Genomic DNA, 17,313 nt, shown 5'->3' on the forward strand with positions numbered 1-17,313 from the left:
CAGTCCTAGTTCAAGGTGATGAACAGGTAAGACGAAAACCCTGAGGATGTAACCATACCTAATAGTTGAACCCTTCCTGTTCCGAAACTCAGGGACTCAATAAGAATTCTTGTGTTTTATTCAAAAGGGGGGAACAGAAATACTAAATAAAGAGATGTTACACCAAGACTTGGGTTTTCTCTCTTTAGCAACACTGACTCAAGCGTGGCTGCTTTAAAAAGCCACATGTAAGAACAATAGGTTTGTGGACACTGGACAGCTGTGGTCAGCAGGCCCGGTGCGAATTCACAAGTCAGCTCAAAGCTGGGTTAAACGGATACTCTAGATCCTGGCTGCTACCATTCAAATGCCAGTTAGACATTCACAGATTATGTGACCCTGGACAAGTTGTGTGGCCTGGCTAGCTCCCAGCATGCTCATCTATAAAATGGGTGTGAGGACGTCCCTAGCAGTCCAGTGGTTGAGACTCTGCCTTCCACTGTGGGGGGTATGGGTTTGATTCCCTAGTCAGGGAGCTAATATCCCACATGCCTTGCAGTCAAAAAACCAAAACATTTTAAAAGAAGGAAAATACAGCAATATTGCAACAAATTCAATAAAGACTTAAAAAACTGTACGCATTAAAAAAAAAAAAGGTGCTGATAAGAAGCCCAATGAGAAGTTAGGCAGCAACCTACTTTCATTGTACAACTATGCATCAAGCACTGTTCTAGGCCCCAGCAGAGAGCAGAATGGACTCCCCAGGGAGCTGCAACTCTGGTGGTAATTTTCACTCCCTGGGTTCCACAGACATGAACCTGAACATCACTCCAGAGCACTTTCATTTGACAGCGAGGAGAGCTGCAAGCTTCACTTGCCCGAATTCAACAGTGAGCATAGAAGCACTTGGCAAATTAAGAGAGAAGTGGAGAGGAGGTCTGGGGTCGGGGATGGGATGCATCGGGAGTCTGGGATTAGCAGATGCAAACTATTATACATAAACAAGAAGGTCCTCCTGTATAGCACAGGGAGCTACAACCATTGTCCTGTGATAAACCAGAAAGGAAAGGAATATGAGAAAGTACATGTGTATATAACTGAATCATTTTGCTATACAGTAGAAATGTACATCACCTATACTTCAAGAGAATAAATTTTAAAAGAGAGACAACAGAACCTGCATTGAGAGGGTGCCCACAAGTGAACACAGAGCAGGCGAGCCTGCCCACCACACGCCTCCACAAGGAACACGCCAAGAGGACAGGTGAGTTGGGAAGGAACTCCACCACCTCCTGGTCCCCTTCAATTCCGGGAAAGACCCAAGGCTGGTCCTCCCCAATCCCACCGCAGGCACTCACCTTGCTAGTGTACTTGGCGATGTCTGCAGCGACATCAGCTGAGGCAGTGGCGATGGGCAGGTCTGCGCTGACCGAAGATGCGAGGGTGCTCGTGGTCCCTGAGCTGGTGACCAGGGGCGACGACTGGGTGCTGGTCACCAGGGTGATGGTGGAGGTGGATGGGCTCTGTGTGATCTCTTTCTGCTGGACAGCTGGGAAAGCAAAGGTTCTTGGTCACCCCACTGCCTCAGGAAGGCCGCCCCAGCTTGAAGCTGTGGTGGGAGCAGGGCCCAATCCACACCATTCGAGTTTCTCTGCTTTCAAGGGACAAAAATTCTCTCGTCGGCCAAACTCAAGCGAGGTTCCTCCGAGCCCTTTCTCAGCGAGACCTCCATCTGGGTCTATAAGAGCAATACGGTTTCCAACAGCTCAAGGCTGCATCCCTAGGATGACCCCCACCCCCACCTACGAAAACTCAAGGCTGCCAATAGAATTGCCTATTTGCTCCAGTCACCACCTAACGACAGGGCCCAGTGTCCAGTCTCTGTGGGAGGGCAGAAGCCTACCTTCAAGACGTACCAGAGTCAGCAAACCCAGACACTTCACATGGACCAACACCCCCGTCCCACTTGGTGTAAAACTGTCCCTTTCTGACTCTACTGAGCCCCCACGATTCCCCCTCCCTATTCCCAAATTCTCCCTTTAAAACCCCAGTCCCCTGTGTACACGTTCAAATTGACTTCAGTTCATGTCGGACGTTTTGCCCTACTGCAACAGTATATAGCAGATTAAAATCCATCTTAACTACTTCAACTAGTGGCCAGCTTTGTTTATCTTTAACAGGACAATCTGGGAATTAGGAGCCATACCATCAATGAGCTCCTTCTCGCCAGCTCCCAAGTTCCCCGGGATGGCTCATTATACTTAAGGGCTATGAACTCAGGAGACTGGAACTGACCATCCCAACCTGCAAGATCCCAGACTCGGTTCTGCCCCAGCAACTCTTCAGACAGCAGGATCACTCCGGCTGTACTCCAACACCGTGTGTCCAACCGCTCAGTTTCCTTCCACCCCAATCTTGGAAGGGTTTCACTGGGGGCCCGGTTCAAGATCTGGCTACTCTTTCATTTCACAACCCGCTGCACCTCTCAAGAGTTCTGCTCACAATAGTGCACTCAGTACATGAGTTTCGATCAAGGAGCCCAACCACGAAGGATCTCGATGCGGGTCTCCCCAGGAAACAAGCCCTGTGTCAGTCCTCACGAGAGCTGGACAAACTAGTACCCATCAGATCACCGCTTTGTACGGCTTTACGTCAGCCCAGATGGAGCCTCCTGCTGGGAGCTGTCATTCCACGCTTCAGCAACGGTTCCTGAGGCTGCATCTTCTTGCGTTGAGGGGCTAATCCCTACTTATTAAGGTATCCTTTACTATCCACTTCTCATACTGTACTCTTTCAAAAATAATGCCCAGGGGTACACGGGCATGCACAAGGAAACTTATACAAAGGTATTCATTGCAGCACTGTTTACAACAGGGAAAAACTGGAAGCAACCTAAATGTCTATCCATAGGGGAATACTTTATTAAATAAACTGGAATACTACGCAGCAGTCCAAAAGAATCAGGGAGAGCTCTATGTACTGCATGGATGGACCTCCAAAACATGCTGATGGGTGGGGGGAAAAAAAAGGCAAGGATGGTACCATTTTTATGTTTCCAAAAAGAAAAAAAAAAAAAGTAATACTTTTATGAAGTCATATATATATATACATAAATATATATGCATACATGCATTACAAAAAGATCTTATGGTTAACAATAACCTCAGAGAAAGGGTGGAGAATGAAATAGAAAGTCAATCAAGACAACAGATTTTTGTGTGTCTAGGCATCTATTTCACCCCTTTCTAAGAAGACGTGCATGTACCGTTTATAAAATGAAAAAGGAAAAAGAAAAGTACAAAAAGCAAGCTGCAAAACAACTTTAAAAAATAATGCCAAATGGAATGTGTCAGGCCTCCCGGATACGGTGGCCAGGCAACCAAGGGGAACTGAAAAAATAAAACGAGGACGATTTTTCTCCTGTCCATGTGGCGAAAAGGGAGCGGGCGCCACGGAGAGCAGAGGGGGAGGCTCGGTACCTTTCACAGCCTGTCTGGTCTGATATCTCGTCCCCTGGGAAGACTGAGGCTGCTGCTGCTGCTGGCTTTGCTGCTGCTGCTGCTGCTGCTGGCGCTGCATCTTCTGCATGTGCCACTTTTGGGAGGACGTTTGAAACTTACTTGAGGAGTTCCACACGACCCGCTGCACGGCCGGGGCAGTCTCCTTCGGTAAAAGCGGCCTCTGCTTTTTCACCGGGCTTCCCGTGGTGGTGGCGGCGGCGGCGGCGGCGGCAGCGGCGGCCGGGGCCGTGACCGTGGACGTGGTGCTGGCCGTGACCCCAGCCGTGGGAGTTTGGGAGGATGAGCGGGTGAGGACCGGCGTTTCGGGGGGAGACTGGCTGCCCGCTGTCGTGGATGGTGGAGCTTTACCTACGACTGAAGCCAAGGCATGAACAAACAAAACAGAAAGTAGACGGGACTCCGGCTGACCTGCAGGGTCTCCAGGCCAGTGAGTTCCAGGTGACCATCCCAGGCTAGCATGCCAAGGACCTCCCCGTGAATGGGTACATTGTCACTTTACATGCTTAGGCCACTTCTGCAGCAGGTTCTAGCGTAAAACATCAGCCTCCTTGGGTTACGTGCTGGCTCACATTTGAGATACTTGTCAAGGCCTCCGGGGGACTGAGGCCAACATGACCCAGCCCCTGGTCTGGAGTTGCCCACCGGCTAGTCGATGACCCAGTGGATGAACAGAATCACTGCAAGTACCTTGTTTTACAAAGTTAAGAGTTCAGTAAGCACTTTGAGAGAGACTTAGCCAAAGTCCATCTGGAGATTAACAGGAATCCTTTCCTTGGCCAGGAAACCTACAGAGCATGTCCCCCAAGGAACCAGACAGCCTCCCAATGGCCAATAACAATGAATCACCCAGAAAGAAGAGTATTGTCTTTCATCTCTTCTAATTCCTTCCAGAATAGTCTCAGTGTGGTCCTGGCAGCCTTGACACCTAACACGCAAGGGAACTCCACCCCAAGGCCAGAACCTTCCCCAGCACAATGGTATTTATGGAGAATTTAGAAGCCTTGCTTTTATTTTGACTGCAATTATTCCTGTTACGTCTTTTATGCAGAGCACAAAATACTGTTTCACCTACTGTGTGGTAGTCAAGTTTAAGTTCAAAATTGAGTTCAATTAAAAAAAAAAAAAAAGAGCTGCTGCTTCAAATAAAAATATATTAAGTCAATAATTGTACGAGCAGGTCTTGGGTATGGCAAAAAGAATGAATGCGAGTGACTCAAGTTTGAAAAAAGCTGCCTTTTGGAGTGTATCTTCTGGGAGGAGCTGGGCTATAAGGGAGGAGGGCAGGATGTCAACAGGCAGCAGGGAGAATTTGGAGGGGAACAGCTTTAGCCAAGACATGCCCAGGAATCGGCAGCATATTGGTAAGTGAGGGCAGGCAGTGAGAAGGGCTGGTCAGAAGGCAGGTTAGAGCCAGAAGCACTGAGCGGCGGAGAGGAGATGACCACACGAGTGCTCGTCTGTAAGGGGGAGGGGGTCAGTTACTACTGCAGGGGCCCCAGGCCCTGCAGAGATGAACCTGCGTCCCCAGAGAGGACTCCCCGGGATTCACACAAAAAACACAGGTGCAAGTCAGCATCCTTGATCTCAGACGATGTGCCTGGACATCAAACACTTTTTCATAAGGACTGAAAGTGAAGTTGCTCAGTCGTGTTCGACTCTTTTGCAATCTCATGGACTAGCCTGCCAGGCTCCTCTGTCCGTGGGATTTCCCAGGCAAGAATACTGGAGTGGGTTGCCTTTTCCTTCCTTCCCCAGGGGATCTTCTCCACCCAGGGAAAGAATCTGGGCCTCCTGCATTGCAGGTGGATTCTTTACTAGCTGAGCCCCAAGGAAGCCCTTAATAAGGACTACACCTTTTTTAGGGGCTCAGCACACTTTCGACGTGTGACTCCATGCCTGTCATTTTTAGATTTCTATCACCCAGAAAAGACATGAGCTCTTGATCATTCTAGGGGAAATTTTCAGTTAATGGTGGGTCTGGAAAAACCAAGGAGTATGAAAGGAAAGGAGTGTTGACAGGCTGACTTAACTGCCTGGGGGTGGGGGTGTCTCGGTGGTTATCACAACTGACTGGCCCTCTTGGCTCCTCTGGGGAAAAATTCAGCCAAGTCCTGGGCAAGAACACAGGGCGGGGCTGGGAGAAGATCCCTACCTACAGTGAGGAGCCCCCATCCCTGCCCAGGACAACCTTCCAGATATCGGATGCAGCCTCTGCCCCTTCCCCTTCCGGGGCAAAGTGGCTTTGAGCTTAGCCCTTCTAAAAAAGCAGAGATCCCACAGGCAGGGCTTCTAACCTGCAAAAGCATCTTTAGTGCCTCTCTTTTCTGCCATGTGATTAAAAAATACACTGCCCTTGTTGATTAGCTAGCCTGAACCCTCCTTGGGCAAAGGGCAACCACAAAAAGGTCTTTTTCTCTCTCTCATCTTGCAAAAGCAAACAGCTGGCTTTGTAGATGGGTAACTGCTCTGCAAGAGTCCCTTTGGAGCTCTTTTCCAAATTAAAAAAAAAAAAATTCCAGGTTTGACGCACTCTTGGTGGGGGGGTGGGTGTTTCATTTAGACACTAAAACATTTTAATTTCTAGAGGATGCTGATGGTTTATTGGGGGTGGGGGTAGGGAGAGGAAGGGCCATGGAAAATTCCATTTGTCCTAAAAATTTGGGAGCGTATAATCACCTGTAGTCTCAAAAAGAAGTGAATTTCTTAAAGGTCAACACTCCAAAAACGACCCCACCCAACTAACCTACTTCTATCAGACTCAGGTTGCTGTCCTGTACATTAAAAAAGGACTTTTTAAGAGAAGGCTAGAAATGACTGATGTGACCCGGGTAAGCATAGTCAAGGTCCTGAAGCAAGCTCCCTTAGCCTCTGCTCTGGGATCTCTAGCTAGAACAGCCGTCTTTCTATCTGAGGATTCAGATTCTGTGTATAAGCTGCACTCCAAACTGAAGATCAGCTGGAGGTCACCAAGCACTCTCCAACACACCCTTCACTTAATAAACTTATAAGTGAAAGCACATTGTTGAAAAGATGCTCAACTGCAGAGTTGGACACGAAGTTGAATCTTCAAAACGCAAATCATCCTCAGGTGACTCTGGATTTCAACCCCTGCGAAGTTCCTCTAACTGAATTATGTTTCAGAATCATCCTTTGCTTGAAAGTCCCACCATACACTCAGGGGCTCCTAGAGAAATTTGCTCCAGATACCAGTGAGAGGAACAGTTCAGCTTCATTTTATCAACTGGAGTGCTTTCTATTTAGGTGGAGATCTTTTAGGGCACTACTCAAATGTGTTTCCCTTTTCACTTTGACTGCCAGGAAGCTCGGAGCCAAAATGGAAGCCTGGCTTTGCTAATTCTGAAGGCGGAAAGAATTATTTCTGTATACAAACTTTCCCCAGATTTCTCACTGTTCTATTTTCATCTTTCTCACTGATGTCTTGATTTCCATTTTATCAGTATGTCACAAATCCTTTCTGGAAGGAGCAAAAAAATCCCACAACCAAACAAAAGATCTATTCCAGAAAAAGAGGAATAGTATAAATGTATCATTCATAGGAACACTGCCATCTGGGACCCAACAATTCCACAAACTTCATGGAATAATTGCTACTCCTGTTGCTTTCTGCAGCATCAGAAGTGGTACCTCAAACCCCAATCCACACAGAAATGGAGTTTCAGATGCCATTCATAATTCTAAGGGATGGGGCAGTAATCCATCCTTCCTGACCCACTCAACTGCCTCTCTCTCTTCCTGCCTTATATCACTGAGAGATATTCCATCCTCTTTCAATGAACTGCAGGAACTGAGGTTCCAGAACAGTTCATGTTGATACAAACACAGAAGGAAGATGCTCAAAGCCCATCCCCCTCCTGTTTAAGCAGCCAGACTAAGAAATCCCAAGGGGATACATAACTGAGAAGTTACCTCCTGTCAGAAGCTGTGTGTTGTCTGTTTAGTCACTAAGTCATGTCCAACTCTTTTGTGACCCCATGGACTACAGCCCACCAGGCTCCTCTGTCCATGGAATTCTCCAGGCAAGAATACTGGAGTGCATTGCCATTTTCTTCTCCAGGAGATCTTCCCGACCCAGGGATCGAACCTACATCTCCTGCATTGGCAGGAGGACTCTTTACCACTGAGCCACAGAATTAAACCTGGCTATCCCCTTATGTAACCCACAAAGTACAAGAGGTTTTATGGCTACAACCTCCAGTTTGTCTTTTGGCCCTGTCTCTCCTGGGCCCTTAATTAATTCTTAATTATCTTTCTTGGGTATATTGGAATCCCCTCACCACCCACTTGCCAAGCCAGCTGAGAAATTTGCTGACTGCTTCGCCCATGGGCCAAACATGTTTCAAATCATTCCCATGTTCCACTGGGGGGTCTGCCAACATGCCTGGGATGCAGCGGGTTTGAGAGCAGCCACAGCTAGTTCGGTCCCTCACAGCAGCGAAGGGAGAACTTAGGTAGTAGTCCAGAACTAGGGGAGATTTTGTTTTGTCAAGACTCTTTTGAAGGCCACCACTGGGTAGACGCTACTGACATCCAGGGATACTGCTAAACATCCTCCAATACACAGGACAAAGAATTATCTAGCATAAAAAGTCAATTAGTGCCAAGGCTGAGAAACCTCGGGCCCATGTCAGTTAAACGCAAATATGGCAGAACACGGGCTCAGGTGGGAATCATACATTAATCCCCCCTTGGATTTCTAGAGGCCTTAAGAAGAACTCAGCAGTCTGGTGCCACCGACCCAAAACGTCTTACACTCTAGTAAGAAAATGTGTTTTGAGAAGCCTGGGCAGCGTGAGGGGAGGTAAAGAATAAACTCATCAAGGTCTTTGAACCGAACACTTTTAACAATTTTAGCCCTGTTCAATGTCTTAACTTTGACAAACACTTTAGGCATATAAGTGAACACACTGGAAAAGAAACTGCTTAAGTTCAAAACGACTTGACTGTTAGAAGCAACTACTACTTTCTAAGAGACTTCTTTTCCTGTGCTCAAAATCAACCACATCGGGTACTGAGAAGGTACAAGGTGGGCAGGCCCAGGTTAAGGCCTGGTCCCGCTCAGTAACTAGCTAGGTGACCAGGAGCCAATCCAAGCTTTGCTGTGCCACCTTCACGATGTCAGAGCGCGACATGACACGTGATACTACAAACGGCAAGGTGGCATTCTCACACCAAACCAAGAAACCGGAAACGGGCGCAAGCACTTACCCTCCTGCTTGGGAGACGGTTCTTTGGGTTCCTTCTTATTTTTTCGACCCTCCCGCCCAGAGTGGTCTTCTCCTAAATCTATGACAAGTTCGCTCTCTGAATCGGAGTCCAGGCCCAAATGCACCGTTGGGGAATCCGTCTCATCTTTTCCCTTCAGCTTATCCTTTGTGGGATGAGGCGAGGGTTTTGCTTTGTCTGAAAAGTCCTTCTCAGGCTGGGGGCTCGTCTTCTCCTTGACCGAGCTTGGGTCCGCTTTCTCGCTGGCTGGTGACGTGCTGCCTTTCAGCTCCTCTTTCGTCTCCACTGGGTTCGGCAATTTGGGCTTTTTTTTGACAGCAGATGGCTCTTTGTCCATCCGAGTCCCCTCTTTGTCTTCGGCATCTTCTGGCTCGTTCTTGGACCTCTGTTCCTCATCACTGATAGAGTCACTACCGCTACTATCTGACTTCTCAGAATCCTCCGAATCGCTGTGCTCGACAGCCGTATAAACATCTTCCGAGATTTCATTTATGCCTAAATTCAAAAAGAAAACCCAGCATGTGGCGTAGTCACAGAATAAAGAGCAGGACCAAAAAAACGCAAACATTTTCCACGCCCAACGCTGGAATGAAAAAAAGAAAATTTCACATTGCATCACATTGCATCACATTGGCCTGGTGGGGTAGCAGCAGACTCAAGTTGCAGCTGACTACAGCTGACAAATGGGACTTGTCTGCTGAGGGTTTCGGTTACTGACATTCCAAGATGACATGGGACCAAACGACGTGAATTTCTAATTTATCCAGAGCTCAATCTTGGCGGCATGGGTAACTCACTGGGACACAGAACGGGAGGGATGAAAGGGAATGCTACAAAGGAGTGGTTAAAACTGATCCATTTTACAGATGACAAAAAAAGAGGCCCTGAGAAATCACTTGTCCTGGGACACAAAAGAAAATCAAGAGAGGCGAGGCCAGAGACATGGGCTCGAGTCAGCACTAGGGCTCTTCCAACAAACTCCCAAAGCTTTAAGTCTTTTACCCTTTGCGTACAGGACTCAAAGAAATAAGCCAAGGCTTAAAGCAGGGGATGCAAACTCACAGCCCACGAGCCACATGAGCAGACATGTTACTTAGGAAGCAATGGTTTGACCCAATGCTCTCCAACATTGTGTTATTTGTTGTTTTTATTTTTAACTTAGAACATGCTGGCCAATTCATAAATCGGGAAGTTTCACACAAAAATTAAGATGCTAGGCTTGTGCTGCAAGAGCAGAAGCCCTGGCCACTCTGGGTCACAGGCCTGCGAGGCTGGCCGGGGCTGAGAACCACTGGCCCCTTTCGGCTGGGAAGCAGTCTCCAGGTGGCCCAGCTGCCCAGCCCCCAGCGGGCTCCCCACCCTGAAGCAGAGTCAACACCACTGCGTTTCTACTGTTTCTCTACTTGTAACCGAGTCCAGAGGAAAGTCACCCATTTCCACGCCTCAAGCACAAGGAGAAATGATAGAACAGCAGGAGTTTCCTATACACACAAGCCCAAATGGGCAAAAGCCTATTTCTAACAATAGTTTCATTTAACCTATTCATGTTTCCTGCTCTCGGGAGTGAGCGTCATCCACCTGGAGGTAAGTAATCCGATACCCTACAATTTTGAAAACAGGAAATCCCCATCAACTCTGTATTGTCTTCATTCTAGAGCAATGGTTACAGTGAGTGGGGTCACGTTAAGAGAAACTTGTAAAAGGCTAAGAGCCACAAACAGCCCAGCAGGATCAGGAGTGAATTATATCCACCTCCTCCAGGGCTCAAATTGAAAGAATCTAAAAACCAAATCTGGTTTAATTTCTGGATCTCAGGGCTTGGGCAACTGGTAACTAAAGGCTGGACACCAGACTGACAAGCATGACCACACATGCTTGGATACTGGAGCCCAAAGGATATGAATTCAGATCCTGCTCCCCCGCTTCTATTAGTTGTGTGGCCCTGAACAGGTGAACTTCCTCTCTGAACCTCCATTTCTTCACCTGTACAATGGGTTTGTTAACAGTATCAAACCTCCAGGACAATCTATGCACAGTGCAGGAGGCATGGGAAGTCCTCCATAAATCCTTATTAACAATAACAAACTGAGGAGCTAGACCAGCTGCTTGGAAGAACCCAAGAGGGATATACCTTGCAAAATTTCATCCATGTCACTCAGTGTCCTAACCAAATGGGCAACTCAGCAAGGAATGCTTTCCTCGGACAGCCTGAGTGACTCCCAACTAGCTCCTTTCTCAGCCAAAGGTCCAGAGCACCCAGTGACATGGAAATCTCATCTTGGACTGGCTTTCTCTACTGAGACCCAGCCACCCCCTATTTCCTTATAAATACCTTCTGACTTCATTTACCTCTTCAACAAACATTCTAGAGCATCACTATGTGTATAAGACCAAGTACCTTGGAGAAGGCTAGTCTTTATAACATCTTTATTAAGACAAACCTCTCTGCCCTCAAGGAGCTTCCAGTCTAGACTGGGAGGAATACCCCACACAAAAGGACCACTGATGCTTTGGAGCCATAAAGTACCAAAGGAGGTGGGCAGATGGGGAGGGCAGTCAAGGAAGACTTCCTGAAGGAGGTGACGCCCAAGCTCAGCCTTAGGGATAGGATTCAGGTAGGCAGTGTAAAAAGGCAGGCAGGACGAGGAAAGGGGAAAATAGATACAGAATCAGGATGTATGTGCCGGGGGCGGGGACAGGGGGGTGTGGCCCAGCCTGGAGGGGAAGGGTTTGTGCTGGGGACACTTGTGGGATACACGTGATGCTGAAGTGGAGACGCCGACACGTGCAGAGAAGCACAACGGCAAACTCAAGAGGCTCTTCCTGCTTCCAAACTTTCTTACAAGCGGCACCTCAGATCAGCAGGCTGTCACAATCAAAGAATGCACTCTGACAAACTCAAAATACCCCACTGAACAATTAACTAGCAAATGTGAAATATTCTGCCCTGAGAAATAATTTTTTGTTGAACAAACACACCAAAGTTAAACCTGCTGCGCAAACAGCAGCCAGGATCAGGCTTTCATTTCATCCAGGTGGTCCCCCTAAAGTAATGATGGTGATAACGATATAAGCAAACCGAGACACATACCTAATTGTGCTTTGCAACTCTCTATCGTCTTGTCGAGATTTAGCTGGAATCTGCTGCGAATCTGTCGCTTGGGAGAGATGAGAGGAACAGGAGCAGACTGCTGCTGGACAGACTCACTCAGCTCCTTCAGGTCCATCTCGGCCTTGCTTCGATCTGGAAGACACCACCACACCCTCATAAGATCAAGCACTGGAGGGAACTAGTGAATTACGCTCATCACTCGGCTTCTTCTCGAAAACACGCTTTTGAGCCCAGGAGGAAAAAACCTAAAATGTGTCTGTTTATCCCAACAATATTATCTACTCGATGGCCAGGGCTGACTTGGCGATAAGAGCCTGAGAGAACATTTGGCCGGTTTCTACTGAACTATCGCCTGGGTTGCTTTCAATACAGAAAATGCACAATCCCAGCCAGATCGTTGGTTTCTAGGAAGCTCAGCATCACTATGGATCCTCCAAAGCCAAAGGTTACGCTATGTTCAACCTCAACAACAGCAGATAAAGTGACACTGAGTCTGGCCAGTTTGCTTTGAATTTCAGGCCCAGATCAGAGAGGGCTTGTAACCTAGAGAGGCGCTGAGCCTTGCGGAGAACATGTTGATAAAGACGGGGAGCCCAGCTCCTCCTTTACCACAGAGACTTTGATCTTCGCCGACCTAGTCTGGAGCTCAAATTAGAAAGAAAGGGTAAACAGGAACCTCCCTGGGGTACAGAGGTTAAGACTCTGTACTCCCAATGCAGCAGGCCCAGGTTCGATCTCTAGTCGGGGAACTAGATCCCACATACAGCAACTAAGAGTTCACATGCCGCCAAGGAAGGCCAAAGACCCCGAGTCTCACAAATAAGACCCAGCCTAGCCAAATAAACAAATAAATACTTAAGGAAAGGGGAAATACAAGACGGGCAGACGCTCCAGCTGGTGTGCTGTACCTCCCTTTGGCTCCTGGCATCTGTCTGAGGAATGGGGACCGCTTAGTTTTGGACATGAACCTATGTCTTCTTGCTCAGGTAAGATGTCAACGCCTCCTCACCCTGACTGCAGGCAAAGGCCCCTGCTTAATGACTCAGGTCCAGAGGTTCTGCCCACCCCCACCCCCACACCACAGTTGCTGTGGGTCTTTGTACGACCAAGCTGGCCCAGATTCCAAAGGATCCATGAGCTTGTACGTCTTGAACTCCTTCCCTACCTCCTCTGCTGCCTCCTCTAGCTACTCCCCAAAACATAAAAAGGGGACAAAATGGTGGAAGTAGCAAAGGCCGGGAAACATTGAGAGACTCTGCAGGAAGGAAGCATGGTCTTTCACCCTGACGTTGCCTCTAAGACCCCAAGCAGAGAATGCACTTGGGGTCTGATAAGGGGGTGGGGGGTGCCCAGCTCCTCTTCTCAATCCCTGAAAGCGGGTCAGGGTCAGAAAGGATGTGGGATCCCTCAAGGATCCATCAAGAACAAAGATGAGCCACCTGTGAGCTAGTTCCACTGGCTACGCACTCACTACCTGACTTCGCCCATCTCTTTGTTACCCCACCCAGAAGGCCACCTCTAGCCACCAACCTGGTGCAAAGACCAAGATACAGGCTGAGTGCTGGACTGCAGGCTCCTCCAAAGCCTTCATTCCTCCCCTTAACGTGACCCTAGCATTCCGCCCTGTACCCAAGACAGGGGCATGCTCCTAACACCACACACCAGAGATTTACCCACTTAAAGGGCCACAGGTAGTCTCCCCAAAGTCCTACACAACCCACTCATAGATGACTGGAGCCACAAATTGCTCCAACTTCATTTATCACCATAACGAGGTAAGATCAGGAAGAGCCCTGTCCCAAAGACACACTTCAGGTTGGCCACCAGTGAGATTCCAAAAGTGAGCTTTCAAAGCAAACAGGAACAGCATCCTTGTCATTAAAGCAACGGCTCTAAAAAAAACAGACCTGTGTGTGCACGCATGTGTTTGTCTGGTGTGTGTGCACACGCTGATCAGGGGACCTTCAGAGAGTCTCTGGGGGCCAGGACTGAAGATGCTTGCAAGGAGAATGGCTGAATGCACAACTACTTCAGAGGGGGAAGAATATTCATTCAATTTTACTGGAGAGGCATCTTACAAAGTAAACAGAGAGAGTGAAAGAGATAAAAGAGAAAAAAAAAAAAGAGGACAACTGGGGAACAGAGAAAAGAAGAAGATCTGATTAAACAACAGTGTAATCAGGACTTAAGGACTTCAACTGCTGAGCCAAGAACACGACAGTAAAAGGGGGAAGATGCGAGGCCCGTCTCGTCATTTCTGCTCTCAGAAATGAAGAAGCACTGCGTTCCAGAGGGAAACTGCAGGCAGCCTTTTCAAGCATAAAGTTGGAAAAGAAGTATCTCACAAAAATACTTTTCATGAAGTGGAGAAGCAGGAGACGGCGGTGTTGCCTACGTTACAGGAGGACACCCTGTCCTCTACAACATTCCTATGTGGTTAACAGATTCCACACAGCCGTTACCGAAAAACACAACTGACCATATCAGGCAAGGGTCAACCAAATTTTTTCCATAAAGGGCCACAGAATAAATGAAGCTCTGCAGGTGTATAGGCTCTGCTGAGTGCCATAAAATAATGTGTTAAATGAATGTGGCTGCATTCCAATAAAACTTTATTTACAAAAACAAGTTGGGGGCCAGATTTGGTCCACAGGCTGGAAACTGTGGACCCCTGACTGCTAACCTTGGCCGCACATTGAAATTGCTCACTGTCTAGTCCAGAGCTTTAAAAAAAAACCAAAACCCTGACTACTTGGCCCCATCCCCAGAGACTGAATTCACCAGCATGGGGGGAGGCCTAAGCACTGGCCATATAAAGCTTCCCCAGGTGTTCACAACTGGCAGGCAAGGCTGTAAGCCCCTGTATTTGGACCAACGTTGTCTGTGAGGAAAGAAAATGCCTCACGATTAGCCTTAACCCTTATGCACCTTGTATGAAACCTTGGGGTTCATACAAACAGATCTACACATCACCAAAATAATCCAGTATGAGCACGTGTGTGCACCTGTGTGTGTCTACACTGCGTGGTTTTGTTTTGTTTTTGCACGTGCGCTCAGTCATGTCTGAGTCTTTGCAACCCTATGGACTGCAGCGCACCAGGCTCCTCTGTCCACGAGATTTCCCAGGCAGGAATACTGGAATGGACGGCCACTTCCTTCTCCAGGGGATCTCCCTGACCCAGGAACCCGCACTGACGGGCGGATTCTTCACCACAGAGCCACCCGGGAAGCCTTATGGGCATGCTGCCTCCTTTGCGTGCCTACGTAAGGGCAATCCCTTACCTTTAGCCTAAGACTGAACATTCATAATCAAGAAGAATGAAAAGATAAAGCACTTCTCCATTGTGATGTTTATTCTAACGAGACACCACCAAAAGCCAGGGAGGGGGCTGCTCCAGGGTCCCTGAGAGCGGACCTTCAGGAGTTAAGCCAGATGTAATTATCTTTCTCAAACTTTCAGCTGTGTGTGGACTCAACTGTCCTCCGCAGGGAGAAAAGATGAGCTTCTCTTTCTTATTTAGCTCCTAGTGGCTTATCAGGACTCCTTCCACCTCTGCCCTTCTATATCGGGAATATTTGCAGAATCCACCCTGGCTGTCAACATTTTGAACTTCTCAGCTGATAGGAAGACAGCTTAGGCTATAAATGGAAACCAGGGATTAAAAAAAAAAACAAAACACCCACGCTAGAGAAACAAGGCACGATCCTCACATTGCTGGAGGGAGCATAAATCAGAACCACCCTTCAGAGGGCAATCTGGCAATATCTTTCCAAATGTCAGCAGCTCGAGGCCTCTGACCTGCAGCTCCACTTCTAGGAACATATCCTGTTTTTAGATCTGTTCACTACCACCTGGGCAGAAGGGTCTTCCTCACAGCTGTTTCCAACAGCAAAAATGGAGATCTACTCAATAAGTAAAGTGCCTGGATGAATAAGTTACTGGTCACCTTTAAAGGGAATAAAATACAGCCGCTAAAATAACAGCAGCATAGCTCTCTGTGTGGTGATATGGAAAGCCCATCTGTTTAATGAAAAGGAAAATAGTCAGTCAAGGACATGAGCGCTGGTGCGAGGCAGAAAAGGAGGAAAGGAAATGCAAATACTAATATATGTGTTCTCGGGCTTCTTGGTGTGGGCATTTGGGCCTAGCAGGGTGGGGGTAGGGGGCCAGGAGGGGTTCTGGCACTGCAGAATGTTTGACAGCAACCCTGACCTCCACCCACTAGACGGGAGCACTCACGGCCCAGCTGGGACAATAAAAAGGGGTCCAGGGGATTCCCTGGAGGTCCAGTGGTTAGGACTCCACCTTCCAGCAGGGAGCACAGGTTTGATCCCCAGTCGGGGTACTAAGATCCCACATGAGATACACAGTGCAGCGTCCCGACCTGGATTCCCTGCTTCAAAAGTGTGTAGACGTTGCTAACTGGGGACCAGATCACCCAGACTGATGTCTAAAAGAGCTCTCCAAGGAGACTAAATAGAGCCAACAGGGGCAGAGGGTGGACCAAACAAAGGAGCCAACACTGGTCACTCTCTTTTTCGCAGGCAGCAGGGGGAGGATGAAGAGAGGAACAGGTGATCAGAGGTGACAGGTGTGGACTGCCTTTTCATTCATCGTCCTTCTATACTCTGACTTGGAGAAGGGAATGCCAATCCACTCCACTATCCTTGCCTGAAGAATCTCCATGGACAGAAGAGCCTGGCAGGCTACAGACCATGGGATCGTACTTGACTATTTGTTCCCGGTGTGCATTCATTACTTATAAAAACAATTTTTTTTCTTCAATTGTGTGATTCGGCAAAAGTCAAAACACACTAACAAACAGCCAAGCCATCCCTGTGGTGTCCTGAGAGAAGACAAGCCAGCTTAGACGTATGACAGACTAAAATCCCACGGCCTAAGGCTCCAGCCACAAGAGAAACAGCCATCACAACAAAATGTTTTAAGGGCGCTTCCTTGGCAGTCAGTGGTTAAGACAAAGTTTTCACTGCAGGGGGCACAGGTTCCATCTCCGATCCGGGAACTAAGATCCTGCATGCCATGAATCATGCACCTCCCCCTGCCACAGAAAGTTTTAAAACAAAAATATAAGCACTTCTTTTTAAACTAAAAAAAAAAAAAGAACTCCTTTATTCAAAAGACACAGGCAGACTATAAAGAATGGTCTTTCAGGAGGCACAAGATAACGGTTCCTTCAAAGGAATATCTTTAGACAAGACACCCGGGCAGACGCTCTTATCAATCAGTATAGCAGAGATCTTCCTCACCTCATTCACTCTTAAAAAAAATCAAGACAACATCTGGACAACCGGGGTACCCAGCCCCGCATCCACATCCTCAAAGAAGGCCTGGCCTCCACAGTCTTGCCCCCTGCTGGTGACAGCAACAGTGGAAGAATAAACCAGAGGCAAGTTTTCGGGTCTGAGGACGTTCCATCGTCGGCATCTCTGACGGGG

General features: G+C 48.0%; 1 protein-coding gene and 1 non-coding gene across 37 annotated transcripts in view; both read right to left on the reverse strand.

The window, feature by feature from the left end:
- Positions 1–17,313, reverse strand: part of ZMYND8 (zinc finger MYND-type containing 8) — a 124,927-nt gene that overhangs the window by 18,930 nt on the left and 88,684 nt on the right. For 25 of the 36 annotated variants that reach the window (XM_015474134.3, XM_025000396.2, XM_005214580.5 and 22 more), the window contains 4 exons: positions 11,836–11,988; positions 8,727–9,239; positions 3,459–3,854; positions 1,338–1,528 (listed from right to left, as the gene is read on the reverse strand). In XM_015474134.3, the coding sequence (XP_015329620.2) occupies positions 1,338–1,528; positions 3,459–3,854; positions 8,727–9,239; positions 11,836–11,988 (1,253 nt within the window). The remainder of the gene's footprint in view (positions 1–1,337; positions 1,529–3,458; positions 3,855–8,726; positions 9,240–11,835; positions 11,989–17,313) is intronic. The other 11 variants (XM_025000397.2, XM_005214585.5, XM_005214583.5 and 8 more) reach the window with 1 other exon arrangement.
- Positions 16,641–16,787, reverse strand: LOC112449409 (small nucleolar RNA SNORA79). The gene has a single exon (XR_003037981.1). It is a non-coding gene; the product is annotated as a small nucleolar RNA SNORA79 (small nucleolar RNA).

Source organism: Bos taurus, chromosome 13 (assembly GCF_002263795.3).
Source record: "Bos taurus isolate L1 Dominette 01449 registration number 42190680 breed Hereford chromosome 13, ARS-UCD2.0, whole genome shotgun sequence".
NCBI lineage: Eukaryota > Metazoa > Chordata > Mammalia > Artiodactyla > Bovidae > Bos > Bos taurus.